This window comes from Leptosomus discolor, chromosome 14, assembly GCF_034619465.1.
Source record: "Leptosomus discolor isolate bLepDis1 chromosome 14, bLepDis1.hap2, whole genome shotgun sequence".
Classification (NCBI taxonomy): domain Eukaryota; kingdom Metazoa; phylum Chordata; class Aves; order Leptosomiformes; family Leptosomidae; genus Leptosomus; species Leptosomus discolor.
In genome coordinates this window covers 3,913,715-3,931,831 of record NC_141404.1, presented here as the reverse complement: position 1 = coordinate 3,931,831, position 18,117 = coordinate 3,913,715, and the positions used below count along the sequence as shown (strand labels likewise).

The following is an 18,117-nucleotide window of genomic DNA, read 5'->3' as shown; positions in this document are numbered from 1 at the left end:
GCCGCCGCGCTTTGTTCGGAGCCGGGGGGCCGTGGCGGCGCGGAGCCCCGGCTCTATGTGCCAGCCGCTCCCCGCGCCCCCACAGCAGCCCGCGGGGGCGGCGGAGGCCCCGCGGCAGGCGGCGGCCTGAGGGGCCGGAGCCCCTGAGGGCGGGAGCGCGGCGGGGGGGCTCGGGGGCGGGCGCGCGGCCGCCCCGGCCCGTGCCCGCGTCCGTCTCCGTGCCGTTGCTGCTGCGGCGGGGGGGAAGGGGCCGGCTCGCTGCCCGCCGGCCCGGCCCGTCTGCGGGCGGATTGATGTGGGGGGGTCTGACATGAGTCCGCCGGCGGCCGGGTGCTGCCATGTGACCGGCTTCAAGGTGGAGAACTGGAAGCAGAACCTACGGGCGATTTACCAGTGCTTCGTGTGGAGCGGCTCGGCCGAGACCAGGAAGCGCAAGGTACCGGGGGCGGCTCGCATCCACCCCCCTTCCCCTCCCGTCCCTTCCCCACACGCGTTCCCGTCCCTTCCCCTCCCTCCCTCCCCCGACCCACCCGCCCGCCCTCCCTCCGCCGCTCACACGCACTCCGCCGCCTCGGCCTGCCCGCGGGCGCGGGGAGGGGACGGGTCCCCCGCCCGCCTTCCCTCCCCTCCTTCCCTCCCTCCCCACGGGGCAGGTGGGCCCGAGCCTCCCCCAGCCCCGTCCCCGCCTCGCCGGCAGGGAAGGGGCCCGGGCTCCTGCATGCGGTCGTGGGGGCAGGGAGGGAGGAAGCGGTCGGTGTCTCCGGCCTGCGGGGTGTGTGTGTGTGTGAGTGTGTTACAGCAGGGACCGGTTACCGGGATGCAGGAGGTAGCCAGCCCCGGTGCCCGCCGGTGGGGCCTCCCTCCCTGCCACCTGCCCCGGCGGCGGGGACGGCTTTCCGCAGCGGGGCTGTACCGCAGCGCCGCCGCCGCCTCCTCCTCCTCCTCCTCCTCCTCCTCCCGGAGGTGCGGGAGGCAGCGAGGCTTTCCCGGAATACGGCGGCGGAGACGGGGGGGGAAGGGGGGGTGGGGAAGGGGAGGGAAGGCCCGGGGCAACGGGCACGTCCGGCCTGTGGCGGAGCTTTTGTGACGCCGGGGAGCCCCGCGGGGGCGCGCCCGAGCCCGGGGGGCTGCGGCGGGGCCGCCCGGAGCGCGGCGCCGTGTGCGTGGGGAAAGCGGGGAGGGACAATGGCTGGGAGCGTGTCTGCGGGTCCCGAAGGGGGGGGGGAGGACACGACGACACGGACGGGACGGGTTTATTTTTATTTTAATTTTTTTTTTTTTCCTTAAAGCTGCTCGTTGTGATAATCCACTTGGAAAAGGGAATTGCGGCCGTGGTGGGGCAGGGGAGGAGAAAAGGGACTGACTCGGTCTGGAGTACACGGGAGGGAAGAGGGGAGTTTGCTCTGGGGGTGTGTTGGTGCTTGGGGCATGCACAGTGCAGGCAAACACCAGGACAAAAATCGTGTTCAGGAGGCAAAATGGGAGAGGAAGAGCACTTTTTTTCCCCACGTATCTTTTAAAATTACATCCTTGTCCACATGCATGTTTCTGGACGACTTCTCTCTTTAACTATGCAACTAATTACTGTTTTTCCCTAGAATCGACTAGTTTTTACTTCAAAGTGACTTGGCAGACTTCTATCAGTCATCATATTCATGACTGAGGAGGGGAGCGCAGCAGCTACACGTAGCAAAACTTGTTTTTTGGGACAGCGCAGGTAGTGTTTGCGTTGAAGCAGCCCATTGAAAACTTTCTGATCCTGGTGGCTTTGCATTAAGCTGCCCAGATTATTATTCATAATAGAGCTAAAGTATGAAAGACAGACTTCAGGGCCGAGGTGGCTAACCATTTTTCTGTGTTCCGTTTATGTTCTCAGGGCAATCCACTTTTCTGGTTTTTTACGTAAAGAGGAAAGAATGGAATCTGAGAAGAAACATGTTTTAAATGTATTTAGTTACTTGATAGCCCTGCCAAATATAGTCAAACCTGTTTTCAGTGTTCATAATCCCCTGCAAAGCAATATTACGAAGTATATTAGTCAAAATCTGGTTTTATTTAGCCTTTAGGGTGTCAGAATACAAATTGGTGTATAATACGTGGTACTTACTGCTTAAATGGAGGAGGAAATTGTATGTGTGCTGTGGAAGAAAAAAATGACAAGTGAGGTAAGAAGATGTCTTGGACAAATACAAATCAAGTGTTACGTGGAAGAATGAAAAAATTTCATTAGCAAAGTTACCCCTTTAGCTTTTTTTTAAACATGGAGCGTCCTTTGTAACCTAGCATACCATTTGTGTGCTGCCACAGTTTGGGTTTTTTCTTCTGAAATATAATGATAGTGGTGGGTTCATCATTGCTTGAAAGAACAGCTGGAAATAAATTGTATTCCATTGTAATCAATCTGTTCTCACTTCCTCTTTGCACAGCCAGGCTCGCAAAGCAGAACAGGATTGTTTCAAGATTATCTGTCATCTCATGGAAAGCATCAGTTTTCCAAATACATGCTAAAAATGCTTTATTTTCCCCTTTTTTTTTTTAAAGCAGGTTACCAGTCTGAAAGTAGTTGGATTCCTGAATGCGGCCAGTCTGAAATATATGCAAGTACATGGTCACATATAGGGAAACATTTTGCTAGTGGAACTGGGGGTTCAGTTCCTGGTCTATATTCATAAAGATCGAAGAAAGTATATAAATAACAGTTACAGTACTGAACCTCTCCTGCCTATGGACATGAGGCCTTTTTCCATGGAATTTTTCATTACTGAAATTCCCTGCCCAGATGTGTGCCATACAGCTTTACACCCCAAATTTGATAAATGGTATTTTCTGTTTGGAGGCATGTTTATAGTCTAGAAAACAATCCTTTGTCCTTTAATATTTTACATATACATATATTATGTATGTGTGTATATATATTTTAGGAGCATAGCTCTGACTGCTTAAGAGTACCTATTTATTGGTGAGGATTCTTGTTCTTAATCATAACCAAAATGATGAGGTCAAATTAAAGATTTGGTGAAAGGTGGTTTTCTTTTCTGTTGCAAAATCAGGGATAATCACATCGTTCATTTATCACAGAAAACGTTCGACGTGTAGTTGATTGTTGGTGGGAAACATTGGTCAATTTAACTGTTAGTCAGATGAACCTAGCTGTAAAAGAATGCCTTGGCTGTCTGGTGATGGCCAGCTGTAAATTGTTAGGTTTCTAGAATGGTAACGTGCTATCCCTCCTAAGGGTGTCTTAAAAATCTGGATAGCAATGGCAACTGCAGGGGGCAGAAAGTGTCCATTCCTCCTGCTTTACTTGCACTGCCTGCTGCATTATGCTTTGGAAGACCATTTTAATGCTGGTTGCTGTTCGTTTTTAATACGTCCCTTTTCTGTGAATAAGCTTTTACAAGCTTCAGCCCTCAGTTCAGTATGCTTTACAGCGAGTGTTTGAAGAGAAGAGCTGTAAAGCACAGTTTATAGTTGGAAAGCCATCTCCTGAATGGGTATTTGAATTCTCAGTCAGAAGTGAGAGGTAGTTACGTATGGTAGATGCTGGAATTCTGGTGAAGGTTTTAGGAGTATGTTTGCTTCTGAAGCATTGTCTGTGCTGGGATACGAGCTGTTGTCACGGTGCATGGTTGTACCTGTGTGAAGGAGTGAGGCTGTAGCTTGCCTCACCTCGCTGCATCTTGGCCAAAGTAGTGGAGTGCAGCAGGCGTAATACAGGCTGTTCTGGGCAAAGGCTTTGACATGGCTTAAGTGTGTTGCTGATGGTAAAGCCGAAGCGAAGACAAAAACCTGTCTGTCACAGCGAAGGGTGGAACAGGAGAAGAGGTAGAGGAAGGAATCTGAAGAATGGGTCTTGAAATTGTAATAATTGTGATTAAAAGTTGGAACTAGATTTCAGGGCTTCAGTTGTATGTCAGGTGGCACAAGATTAAGGTTGACTGTCTTGGCTTTAGGACTTTGACTTGTGACTCTTGATTGTGAATTTGTGATAGTTAGAATCTGTTTAATAAGCTGATGGCAAAGCTCATGTTTCTGTAGGTCGTGGCCTGAGGTGGAAATTACCTCACACTTAATTAAGTAACACTGTATAAGGGGTCCTTAAATTTGACACCAACCCCCCTCCTTTCAAGAATTACAAAACAGACAGAGAATGCTAAAAAGACTAAACCAGCCCTGTGTGTCAGCGTCTTCCATTTTTCTGTAGGGTCACACTTGAAACGCTTTGCTTATTCCTTTAGAGTTACAGATGAGAAAAATGTGTTTTGCAGTGCTGAATGTAGTTTTTTGGTCCCCATCAGTGAGCAGTTAGACATGTAGATGTGCCTTTGGGTCTAGGAGTTGGTAAGTAATTGTTTCGGTGCTTAAAGGGCAGCTGAATTTACAATTGAATTCTGTCTTACTGGAGTAATACACCTTGGAGGAAAACTGTCTTTCTGAATGGTCTGAAAAGGCTCTGGATGGTAGAAGTAAACTGCTCATCATGACCACAGTCATGATATGCACAAGGCCCTATCTGGAATTTCAGAATGTTTGTTCTGTGCTTCTGCCAATAGATCAAAGAATAATTGCCTGTCAGGGGTTGTACTCTCTCATTGACAGCGGGTGCATTCTAGCATATTTCTTCCTGTTTGAGAGCTGCTCTTGTTTTTTCCATTATTCTCTCTGTACGTGGACCCTCCAGACTGATGCTTTCCAATACGAAGAAACATTTTCTTTTATAGGTGATGACCTTTCTCCAGGTATCCTTCTCCCCATGTACTTGCAACCTCAGTCCTTCGTTTTTTATAATATTTGGCAGATGACTGATTCGTAGATACTTAAAACTGAAATGACTTTGGTTCATTTCCTAACTCAAAGTAGAAACAGCTTAGTAGTATCTTAGCAAATAAATGCCATGTCATGTTTTCAGTACCAAGTATTGTGGTTCACAGTCTAAATCAGCGTGTTAAGTTCTTGCTAAAATGACCTTGCAGTCACAGGGTAAGCTAATGGTGGAACTTCTCGTCTCATGCCTGTTGAGGCATGCTTGCTCTCTTGCTTTCTCTCTTACCACCTTGCCCCATATACCTGTCCAGGAACAGGGAAGTGTTGCTTAGGTGATTTGCTTTGCACCGTAACAGATGGGCAAGGATCCTTAACAGGCTGTGCTGCCTTCTCAGGCTTGGTGTTTTGATTGCTTAAAGTAATAAGGAAATCTTAGCTTGTGTTTTTGTTTTTGTTTTTGTTTTTTTTTAACGATTTTAGCATATTCACCAAACTTCTGGATTACAAATCCTGTGGAGAATTTGAAAGAGGAGTCCAGGATTCAAGAAGCTTATCTCTCTTTCAGCTACATACTCCGCTTTGGCTGCCTCTGTGAACTGTCTCATTCACTCAGGAAGGACGTTCTTCTTTGCCATGTGTTGTGGGGACTGCCTTCTCCCTGAAAGCCCATAAGAAGTGTCAGAATCAGCTGCAAGCTTCATTGTTCAGGAAGTCTCCAGTTTATACCTGAACAATCTTCCTTAGCTCTTAACCTCTAAGGAGTAAAAAGGTCCTTAGACCTGCTGAAGGTAATGTTCTCTTTCCTCTTGGTGTGAAGACACGATCTTTGGTGTGAGAGATACCCAGACAGGAGATTTTAGCTCCGTGCACAGCGGAGCCTTGCATGTGTGGGACACACCACATTGAGAATGTTCCGCTGAGCTTCTCTGCTGCCGAAGGACAGTATAATACAAGACCTTCCGCTTCCTAGTGGTGTTAATCCCTGTTTTGCGTAGTCTACCATGTTTTTAAAATAAACAGTTGGTTTCTGGGCCAAAGGTTAGGAATTAGTCTTGTGCCATGAACTCTTAAGGTGTTGAATAGCAATTCTGGAGTTATGGGATCTGAACCAGCAGGACTTACCCAAACACATGCTCCTATCTCTCTCTCAGGTCAACACTTAGTCTGACTTAAAGGTTATGCAGATCTCTTGTCACTGAAGCTGATTCGTGAATAGTAGTTGTATTGGAACCATTTCCTTTTCTTTCTTTTAATATGGATGGAGAGACAGACGAGCACAATAAATGCAGTTTTCCAGTCCTTGGTTCCCTGTGGTAGAGAGAGAAGATGGATCTGCACAAGCTGACTAAGGAAAAAAAAAAAAAGGGATATGCTGCACAAGAAGGCTTCGGTTTTCTGTAGTCTTAGCAGCAGTGGAGGCCGGCTAATAACCAGGCTGTTTGTCAGGAGCAGTTGTAGCATCTCTTTAATTTTGTCTGCAGTCAACAATCTTCTTTGCTTCATGTTGAAAATGTTGAAAGCTTTCAAACTAGAGTGACAGCTAGTAGTGTGAAGGTGAGCAGAGTGGAATGGCTTTGTTTGATTTGTTGGACTATCTGTTGAGCTTTATTTTGAGCCATCAAAGCTTTAAACCCCAAACAAAGGTTAGCTAATATCCTCATTTTTGTTTCAGGCCTTAATCTGTAGTGTTAACATGAAACTGGAGCTGCAAATCAGTTTCAAACCTACTCTTCTCCTTTCATTTGAGGATTTTCTGTCTTAGTAACTGGAGTAACAAATCAACGGGTAAATGCTGCTGTGACTGGAAGTGGAAGTTGCCTGCTTGTGAACTGCTGACTCCCCTTCTCTGGACTTCAATCTGAGCAAAAAAAAAAGTGTGTTTTCCTTTGGGACGCACTCTGGGGATCCTGCTTCATAACAAGTGCTGCTGCAAATGTTGCTTTGATTCCCGACGGTGGCTGGGGTAGCTGATTTGTTTTAAACCAGAGAAAGATTCACTCAGTTTAAAAGCTCGTGTTTAGCACGTTACAGCTAGCACCCGTAGTTTTTCCTGTTTATGTGCAGCTGACTTGGAGCTACGGTTTCTTGATGTCTTTTTCCCAGTACATGTAGGGCTTTTTTAAATGGCCTTACCTTGCCATTTCGTTTGACTGGAAGCCACTTGAAAATGTCGGGTTTGGTTTTTTTGATTCTTGTATTTCCATGGTTCTCCAAGTATTTATGACATGTCTGTAGCGTGTGGCAGCATCTCAGGCGAGGAGATGCATGTGTGTTCTTGCTTATCTATCAATTCCAGTGGCATCACCAGAAAGGCAGTCTGAAGGTGACCTGTAGCCATTTTGCTGGATTTACTAGAACTATATTTTTAAGAAGTAATATTTCGAGGTGTGGGGGGGTTTTTTAACCATACAAAGAGCCATGGTTGTTAGAGCCTTTCTAGACTTGGACAGAACAAGCTATCTCCAATCTCTTGTTAACCTGTGGGCAATGGAGCAAAGTGAGTGAAATGCAATGATGACATTACAGTTTATTACGTTATCCTGGATTGTGTTGTCACCAAGCAGTGCAGGGGCGTAGGGAGAGCCATATGTTACCTGAGAGGCCTGAATTGGGAACCTTTTCTTGGCAGAAGCAGTTCTAGAAGCTGATAGATCTGTTCTGACTGGATCAAAGCTCTGTCTTGGTAGTTGTGTTTTTACCTATTGATTTGGCAGTCCTTTATGTACATTCTGCTTAATTCAAGGTAAGAACTTTGCTGCATTAGCTAGTAATATAATCAGTGTTGTAAAGAGTTACTCGCTGCAAAATTAACCTGCATTCTGTTTGGTTCAAAACACATTTGTTTTCCAAGCGGTGGTACCATATTAATGCAACTTGCATAGCAACTCCAGAACCATCTGTGGTTTTCTGTAGTGCTAGGGCAGCTTCCACCGTGTGGATACCTCTCTTAAGAAAAAGAACAATTTTATCTATTTCAAGACCTATGTGACCGTCAGTAAAGTGTGCTGTTACCAGACACCAGTTGACTCAAAGTAACCTGAGATTCACTTTATCAGTGTGTAACTGGTTAGCAGCAAGTGGTCTGTCTTGTCACATTCTTTTGTGTGTGAAATACAGCAAATACTTGACTTTTTTTTCAGTTCCGTACTTAGGTAGAATGTTACTCGTTTGTTTTGTTTTGTTTTAAACCTCTCAGTTATATGTAAAACATTTTAAATTACTTTTTTTTTTTTTTTCTGCCTGTCTCTTGCTTTTCCAAGTTGGTAAAGATAACTTTGTTTCCACCTTTTCATTCTTCCTTTCCCATGTTTAATAGAGCTTGAAATTAACGTGGCTCTTCTTGTCTTGTCTATCTTTTGCATAATATCACTGGGGATGTCCGCGTATCCCATGGAAATATTTCTGTGAAGGTCTACAGTGTACTAGATTTGTCATTGAATAAAAAAAGTGGATATTAGACAAGGTGAAACTCAAAAAAGGAAGAAAGTGGACATGGTAACAAAAGTTGTTTTCAACACGCTTGAAAAAAAAAAGTAGTGTCGTTTTAGCATAAATATTGTGGTTAGTACAAGTTCTCATGTCCTGTAACAAATTCTGACATTAAACATGTCAAATATATTAAATATCCTCATATTAACAGTAGCAGTGAGAAGCAGCGTGCTAAATGTGACGCTGCCTTAGTAGTAAGTCTGAAAAGAGAACCTTGGTTTAATTATCCTTACGTGGTCTTGTTTTTACACCAGGCTGTTTTTGCGGTGTGGTAGTTGGCTTGCACACACAGCCGAGCCCTTCTGCACACACATGTAAGATGTGAAAATATTACTATTTGTAAATTCAGTGAGTTGTATTTATGAACGATTAACTTGTAGAGATGGTTAATCTACATTTCAGGTAACAGATTATTAGAATATCTCTTCTTTTTTTATTAGGATCTTAATCTGGAGTTCTGTGGTGCAACTCTTGCCCTTATATTAAACCAAGTTTTCATCCATATATATGTGTGTGTGTGTGTGTTAATCCACAATTTTAAAAGTAGTATGTATAAATCCAATGAGTAAAAGTTACAAAATTAGTAGTAACTTTATTTTTGCCTGAACACACGAAAGACCCTGCGGTATTTGAACACAGTTAAGTGATGAGGACGATGAAGTATCAAACACCGATGTGGCACCAAGTTCCGTTGGCAGTGCTTGCCTCACTTGTCGCTCAGAAGTTCATGCATCGAAGTAGCCTTTTTTGAATAGCATTTGGCTTTGGATTCGTTTTACTGAATTGACTTGCCAGGGCTTTCGTATGTATGTTTTGCTTCTGTTTCTAAAGGGCTTTTGTTTTGCGTAAAGTAGAGACTTTAATTCTATTACTTCAGCGTGTGTTAGCACAAGGAGAGAGCACAGCAGCTTATAACCTTTATTTTTTAGCCTTTATATCTCCCCCCACCCCAATTTCTGTGTTTTTATTTTTAAAAAAAGATGACTCTTTCCCTCCTTGTGTCTTTGAACCACCTAATGTTATTTCCCAAAGTTTGTCTGACTATAATTTGTGCTTCTGTCCTGTGCATTCAGACTGGTTGCATGCAAGTCAGATTTTAAGGGACCTTCTTTAGAATATACATGGTAAATAAACCTAAGATTTATTGCACAGCAGATGTTAAGACGACTTCCTAAGTGAAGACAGCTGAGATAGCTGACTGATTTCAGTACCTTATTTATGTTAGGTGAGGTTTTGTGACCCTGTGCCCTCCAGTAACAAATGCAAAATTTGTCTTGAGGTTTTATGTTTTTCTTTGCTGTGCTTAGTTACCTTCATATTGCTGCCCAGTTTTGTTCTTAAACTGAATCACTGTCCTGCGTGACAGCTGGTGACCAGGGTGAAATTCTCATATAATGTTTTTTTTTTGGTGCATTGCTGACTTCTGCTGTGCTCTCTTAGCAGGCATCCCCTCAAAAGCTTCATTGGACATGTTTTTCCGAATGATTAACGCTGAATTCTTTGGTCATTTGTGACTACATTTTGTGGGTTTGGTTGTGGGATGATATTAACGGTGATGTGGAGAACAGAATGAGGAAAGCAGTGAAAATAGTTCCAAGAGTTATTGCAGTTAAGTGCATACAGAGGAACAAGGGGCTCTTCTGTCATGACAAGGCTGTTCCCTAAGATTGATCTGACACTTTGTCCAGCATAGTTCTATATTACTGCCCTTAGTGATGTGTTTGTCACATAGCAGTTCTGCTTCTTGCAACTTTTCTTGATGTGTAAGTTCCCAAGTTGCCCCAGTAAATTCAATTTCTTTTCTGCATTGATTTCAGTTACCAGAATTGATTCAAACTTGCACATGCAGAAGAGTTGCTCTCAGCCACTTGTTTGCTAATTGAAGGGGCCTAAATCACAAAGTGCAGTGGAGTGGTACCATCATCATTATGCACAGTTTATCACTGTATATCTGTGAAATAGTGCCAAGTGTGTAAATGAAAAATATGCGTGGAGCATTAGAGAAATTGCTTTAAAACCTAAGTAAATCTTTTGTTCAACCATGCGGTTAAGTATTTTATGAAAAAGAAGCTTGAGGGGAGAGATCCTGGTATGTCTGAGGTCACAGGGACATCTCATAATTGGAATGCAAGTTTTCAGGCCATTATTGAAAGATTTCAGGCCGTAGGAGGTGGGGGGTTTTGTCTGGCTTAGGCTGTATACTGCAAAAGTCAGACTAGAAAAACAGAACTCCAGTTTCGCAGTAATGTGAAGAATTACTTTATTACAGCAATTCTTTATAAAGCAAACAGTTTAATTCTGTAAACATGTCATACCTGTAAGTTGAAAAAATTTGCAGACACGTTGTTTTAAGCAGAGGTAAAAAGAACACAAGAAAATGACGTTAAGGAGAAGGCGAGATAACAAATTTTAAAAGCTCAAAGTAAAAACTAGTTATATATGTGGGTACTAGTGAGACACAAGTATGTGATGGAACTGGCAGATGGTTTGGATGAGAAAAATGCCATTCAGATACAGGACAGGGCAATATTTGATTTAACAGAGGGGAGAGAGAGAGGTGAAATTTGGACCTTTCTGTGCATTATCACCAAAGGCTAGTGAGTGGGGAACATGAAATCCAGCTCTTTAGCTGTGGGGGTGTGTGTCTTTCCTTAACAGTCTAAGGAGTTACCAGCTCTTGGCTGTGTGTTCTTGCTGTCATACCATTCGCTGCATCGTGTTGGTGCAATGATGCTGTGAACCAGAAGGAACAGATAAAGAGGAAAAATATTTTTTTCTCCTTTTAATAATATTTCACCTGAATTTGCTCTATGTTACGTGTCAGTGTAGGGTTGAACAAACAGCTGTAGCATTGGTAGCTTGAGGGGAGGAGTGTCTGGGTGATGGGAGAGGACCTCAGTGGGGATGCTTGGAGGCTGCAAGTGGCAGTTTGAGTAACAACTGCTGCCAGTGTGCAACTGCTGCCTTCCTCCAGACTTTGCCACTGACAGATTGACTGTGTTTGAATGGTCTCTGCTTTCTTCTGTAAACTGTGGCTAATACTAACCTCATGTGAAAGGTTCTGTGAAGTAACCTCTGTGTGATTGTACCTGCTATTGTAAGTCTTGCAGGCTTTCCCAGCTGTACTAGTGTGTGCTGAGCCTGATATGTGAAACTTGTCTTATGTTTGCGGTCACTAGAACTTATTCCTGTATGCAAATAATTTGCTTCTCCAGTTTCCTTGTGAAAAATAAATGAACCAGGGAGTATAGAAGGCCAGTAATCTGTGATTAGCTATTACAGAAAATCCACTTTTCATATTGCGCTTAATTTAAAGGAAATGAATAGTGTCTTTCGAAGTAATCAAGTTATGAGCCACTTGGTTCCCTCTTTAAACAGGCCTGTCTCTAAGTTAAGATTTCTGTCTTTTACAGTCAAACTCTGTTAAGATGTTCTGCGCTTTTCTTGTGGTTTTAAGGCATCTGGTCACAGGGCATGTGCCTAGATCATGCTCACGCTGCCTTTAGTTGAGAATGATGGGATAATGGGATTGTAAATGAGCTCTTTATGGTACTGGTTTTTCTCTGGCCTACTCCCTTGTGTAGTCTAGAGCAGCCCCAAGGCTGTTCTGAGCTGTGCCAGCTGGCTGCTGCCCTGCGGGACTGTTGTGCCAGATGGAGACGGCAGGAGAATAGCAGCGCTCCAGTAAAACCCGAACACGCTTCCTAGGGTGGAGGAGAGGTGCTAGCTCAGCAGCCCCATCACGGCATCCTTGGGCAAGTGGTTGTGCTGGTACTGAGTTACTCCTGTACTGGTGCAGCCATGGAAAGGACTGGACTAGGGGATCTTTTTTTTTTTTCCCTAAGAGATGCATAATACAGCATTCAGCCTTTGAAACCTTTTGAGTGTGTTAGCACCTGCTCTTTCCTAGTTTTATGCTTCTGAACTGTATCTGTGAAATGTTAAATTCCATAGCTTGTAAGATAATCAAATAGAAAAAAAAAATCTATCTTAATATTGAGCAAGTGTGGTGCTTCCTAATGTGTTATCCTGTGCTGTTTTTTTTCCTGACTGCTGAAAAATGCTGTTATCTAGGATACCCAGACAAGAAAAAGCTTGTTAACGCTGATGGGTTTTCTTTTTTTTATTAAAATGAAACAAACACCTAAACCTTTCGTTTTACTGCCTGAGAATGACAACTTTAAACATGCTCAAAATGAAAGATATGAGAAGTTTTAAGTCCTTCATTTGGTGAGCTGACTATCGTTTTTACTGAAAGAAATCTTATTACTTGGAATACCAGTGGAATCTGTTATGGTATTACTGCATTATATTCAGGTAGGCCTGCTGGTCCACCTCAGCCCTGTGGCCTTCTGTGTATTGAAGCACAAGCTTAGTCCGAGTAGTCTTCCAGCAGCAGCAGAACAGCCTCATCTGCAGAAGATGTCCCCTGCAACAAGCACGTGTGAAAATTTGTGACTTGTGGAGATGAGGACAGTAAATGGGTGAAACTCCTTGAAGAATTGTATGACCTGATGGCTGCTCAAACAGTACGTATTTCCGAGAGGAGCTGAGATATGCCAACTTACCTGGTGTTTTGTCACTCTCTTGCTGCAGAAGACTTTGTTCTCCTTGCCCCATTAATGCAGCTAACACTTCTAATCCAGCAGCCCAAAATAGCTGTCAAGCCTGGATTTTACTGTGGTGGCATTTGCTGCACAGATAGTTGATACGACCCAACATGCTGAACTGTAGCTGAAAAGAAAACCCAACTGAAGCACATAAGCCTATTTTTGGTCAGATATTTCAAGTGTCTGATTTAAATAAGTTAATAAACTCCACATGATTGTATGTAAAAAGGTCCTTCTCCTCAGTAGAACTTTTTGAGACAAAAAAAAAATCCCTGTCAACCTCCGTAACTGTATGGATACTAGTGGGAAAGGCAAGGAAGGATATGGCCTATAGCTGCCTTGCTCCCATGATTATCTATACTGGAGGAGTGAACTAGAAGGAGAATGGACCACAGAAAGCAGTGGCTATCACGTTCCAACCTGAATAGTATCCATCTCTGCTCTTGAAAACAGAATGCTGGTCATTTTGTGATCCTGTAGGACATTACATAGATTTGGGAGTCATTTAATGCTGTGTCTATCAGGAAAGAAGCGCTAGCTTGAAGTAACAAAGTACTGGGAAGAAAAGTATGGTGAGAAATAATTTTCAAGCTACTCTGAGGGGAATTAAAAATGGAACTTTGTACTTCAACCTGCTTGTAATTGGGGGGTAATATGTTTTTGTTAGGATTGATTTGGTTTGTTTTTTGTTTTCCTGAGTGATCAACCATAGATGGCAGCAGTAAGTGTGATCTATGTGAATAGCATGAATTAATTAGTGTTTCAGAGCAGTCCAGTGGAGCTTAAGTGGTAGCATTCTGCCCCAGAAGACTGGCATCTGGTCTGTGGACACTTCACACTAAACTGTGCCCCTTGGATGAAGGTTGGTCTTCCGAGCCAACAGAGCATTCGTTTCATCATTACAAGCCAGTATGGAAAAGCTTTAGGTGCGCTTCCCTGATTTCTTTACTAAGTAGATTTTTTCCAAACTGACTTCAGTTACAGGGTCTGCTTCAACTCAGTGTTTACTCCTCTGTGCAACATTTTTGCTACCTTTGTACTTCGAGAGATGCCTCTAATCTCAGGGAATTGCAGCTAATTTCCTAGCAAGGTAGTAGACGAATTGTAATCACTTCCTTACAAAACTTTCCACACGTACTGTTCTTTCAATTCTCTCTCATGCTGTCATACTTGAGTTTGGAGGTATGTTGTATCTGCTTACAAGTATGTGTTTGAAATAAAGCTTTTCAAGGAAATTGTGAAATTTGCCTTTTGAAATGCAGAAAGCTGTGTTCTATGTAAAGCCATGCTGATTGTGATGTCCACTAGACTCTTCCTGTCACTTGAACATACTTTTATATCCAACTACTACTAATAGTTAATGATTTAGATTTCTTTCTTTTTTTTTTTTTTTAAGAGATGAAATCTTTTCGTCCTGGTTTTCTACAGTGCTGAATTCCTTAACCTCACCTATTTGTATGCTTCATCTCACACTGCTTAACTTCTTAAAGTACTTCCTTCAAGTTAAGATCTTGGAAGTAGGAAGTTGTGAAATCAATTCTATCAGCATTAATATTACACATTTCTTCTGGTTCACGAAGCAGAGTGAAGTTGCATTAGAGATGAAGCTGATGATCGGTGGAATCTCCTAACTGTGTTGATGGAAAAATTTCTAGCAAACCAGATGAAAGAGTGAAGTCACGCTTTATAGTCCTGTCAATTCTGCAACCCAAAAGAAGGTCTAAGTATATGGTGAGTGTTCAAGCAGGAAGGAGATTCCACCATGTTTTCTTCAGCTTCATGGCTTTCTTCACTTCCCTCTGCAGTTTCTGTTTTAAGAAACTTGTGGTAAGGAGCTTTTTCAGGTTTCTTCTCTGTGGTCAGTTAGCTGGAGAAGTGGAATGGATGAACGTGAATCTACCAAACAGAACTTCTTAGTAGAGTCGAGTTTGATATAATGCCGCCTCTGACCTTCCAGTGAGGCCAAAACTGGTTTTGAATCTGCACTTAACTCGCAGGTAATGGCATGTGCTGTTGTAGAACACAAGAGATTTGACAAACTCTGTAACTCGGCATGAGTAACGTCCAAAGTTGGACTCAGTGATTGCTTTCTTTCCTACAGTTTGCACCTAGCTTTCAGAGTAGCTTGTTTCACGTCAGGTTGGTTTGGTTGGATGCTTCAATGTTTTTGTGTGAAGCAGAAGAAATCTGATGAGCTGTTTTCCAGTTTTTGTTTTTGTTGTTGTCCTGTAACTGTTCTTTGGAGCACGTCCTCTGTCATAGGCAGGACCTTGTTTTCAATGGCTCCTTTTTTTTCAACCATACCTTGAGTTTCCCTTGGTGTTCCTACTTTGGCTATACGCTGGCTTTTTCCCTAGAAATTATCTGTTTGTTTACGGTTTAGGCAAATGTCTGCATTTCTGTGCTCTTAATTTCTTAACGTGAGCCCACCCTTTCGAGTCTGATCATGGAGCACTACTGCTGACGCACTATCTGAGCAGACTGCTCTTCATGCCAAGGTTGTAAGTGTTAATCTTGCTGCAGACTGGGGTGATAATTCATTGCTGTCACAGCAACACATGCTTAAAGTTGCTTCTTGCCAGATTTGTTGGCTATATGCTACACTAGAGAAAATTATTTCGAGTCTTATTGCATAGCCAGATGCTGTAGAACTAGTGCAATCAACCTCCCCTCCCCCTTTTTTATGACTGTTCTGACTTCAGGGAGGAAAAACTATTACACAGTGAAACACATTCTTGTGGAGCACTAGTGAAGAGGTAGATGAACTTCTGATTATGGCTAATTTTTCTGGTTTTGCTCGTAGGGAAGTTCTGTTTTGTGTTCAGGCTACAAAGGAAGGCAGGCTTTTAAGGTAGGGTGAGGGGAATTTAAAAAGGAATTAAACAGTGTCCCCCTTGCTGTTTTAGTTGTGTTCTCTGCAATGGTTGGGTGCTGTGGAAGTTTTATGTTTTCTTTAAGAAGCTGTGCTAATGAGTAGATTGGCCTGATTCTGAAGAGCTAACTTCTTCTGCCGTCTGTGTCCTTACGATCTTTCAAAAGAGGGAGGAACTTTATGAACTCTTGTTTGATAATGGCCAGCATATCTAGGCACTGGCCTATGAGATGCTGTTTGTTTTTGTAACAACTACTTTGGCTAGGTTAGGTGGTTATAATTTTATACCACTTGGAATTTTTATTCTGTGCTGCTCTAAATGCCCAAGGATATGTATCTTGTTCCTGGAATTTATGGCTGTAACTTACATGCTCGTGGTTATTTGGGCTCACTGGAAGATGACGCTGTGAGCCAGATCACAGAATACAGGTCACTACTGTTATTTGGTCACATCTGTCCGTTGTAAGGCTTCTGCAAGCCCTTACATCAGTAGCTGTTCTGTCTCTGAGACGTTGTAGAGCTCTGAAGTGGAAAATTGGTGGCTTTTTGGTACAGAATGTGAGGTTCCCTCAAACAACTTAATGTTTGCCTTCATATACGTGCTGTAGGAAAATGCAAGTTATTTAATGGATAGCTTTTGAAAAAAACCTACATTTTGTGCATGGTGGTGTTTGATTACCAGGGAAGTGAGATTTACTGATTGTTTAGTCAGACATAAACTTGCTAATACGCTTTTCCCAGTGTATTTCCAGCATAAATCTCATAATATCCAGTGGCTAGGCCTTGTGTCACCAATAACTTTATCCTGTCTTATATTTTAAGAGAAGTTTCCATAGAAGTTACATTATTATGAATGTGTTCCTCTAGGTGAAGATTCAGGCAAAAAAGTGGTGTCGGAAAGTTTGCTCTAGTATCACCCAAACTGTGTTGCGTGGCCTTCCCTACTTTTCGTTCCTCGTGCCTTGATTATTTGCACTACCAGATGATAGAAACACTATCTTGAACATCAGAACTAGGAAGGACTTCATTTAGATCTGAATAAACCACCGCTTTACTTGGCAGGGATAGCTTTTAAGCAACTTGAGATAATCTCAAATTCCTTTTTTAATCCTGCTATAAAGCGTAAAGACCATGTATTTGTCCACAAAATGCTACACATGTTTATAGCCATAGAAACAAAGCAAGAGATCGGAACTAGAAATCTATATGGGATCTCGTGTAATACTTTTGCTCTACTCTGTGAGATTACTGGTGATTTGCAATTGTAATACTTTCCTCAAGAATCCCCTGGTTTTGCTTCAAGCTCTTAACTGGTTTTTCAAGTGAAGTATGCCAAGGCAGTTCTGGTTTTTGCTCAGGTGAAAGACTTAGTAATTCACTTTCTCCCTCACTCCCATGTTTTTCCCTTGTCACCTCCATCCCAGTGCTGTGGTTTATGCCTATGTGTTAGCCTTTCATTTTTCTGTATACAGGGGCTTTTAAGAGACCAGACAACTTTATCCTGCTGCTGGGGTAGCCTGCACAGCTCCTTGGAGCTGGCAAGAGAAAGGTTGAGTTCTCTGTCTTATTTCTGGCCTCCACTGACATGTCTGAGTAAATGATAGATTGAGGCTGGATCTGTCTTGCCATGTGCATTATAGATGTTGAATTTATTACTGGTACCATTTCTATGAGTGTAGCAACAGGGGTTTGTTTAGAACAAATTGCAAGATGAATTCTCTGTTTTTACCAAAATGCAGATGGCATTGTGGTTATTTTTAACAGCAAATAAAACTTTTTTTTTTTTTAACCAATGCCAAGCATGCACAAACTTCTGCTATTATGTTGACTTTGGTAGGGGGTCTGGAGCTTTAATGAGCTGTTAGTACGCTAGCTAATGCCCTAACCAGCAGAAAGTGTTGGTAAGTCTATCTTAGTGTTGGAAATAGGGATGAGCTAAATCAACGGAAGAGCGTGCTAAAAAATACACCTCATCTGCCAAAGAATATTTGTTAGTATGTTGGGAGGAATAAATAATTAAGAGTTTCTGAAAACTGTTAATGTTCCTGTAGTCTGGGGAAGAACGAGGAAAGCAAATAATGATAAATACCCTGGTTCTCTCTTTCCCAGTGAGACTGCAGTTTCTGATCTTCAGATCCAAAGCAGCTGTTCCCCCTTCCCAGATTCAATTGTTCAGCTGGGGAGACAAGAAGCATTAAGCTTATCTGTTTGCTTGAACTGATTGATTTCAGACCTCAGTCTTTTGCAGCTTTGGGGCAGAGCTTGTGAAGTCCTACCTTCTGATGATGTTTGCCTGTTGGAATGCCATGTGGTAACTTTTGAGATTGCATCAGACTGATTCTCTGCTTAAGGAGAAGCTGTGGATACCAGCAGACCATCTAT

The 18,117-nt window shown here is 42.9% G+C and overlaps 1 protein-coding gene across 2 annotated transcripts in view; it reads left to right on the top strand.

Moving 5' to 3' along the window:
• The first annotated feature begins 310 nt into the window (after positions 1 to 310).
• Positions 311 to 18,117, top strand: part of USP22 (ubiquitin specific peptidase 22) — a 109,953-nt gene continuing 92,146 nt past the window's right edge. For both annotated transcript variants that reach the window (XM_086472792.1, XM_086472791.1), the window contains exon 1: positions 311 to 436. In XM_086472792.1, the coding sequence (XP_086328918.1) occupies positions 311 to 436 (126 nt within the window). The remainder of the gene's footprint in view (positions 437 to 18,117) is intronic.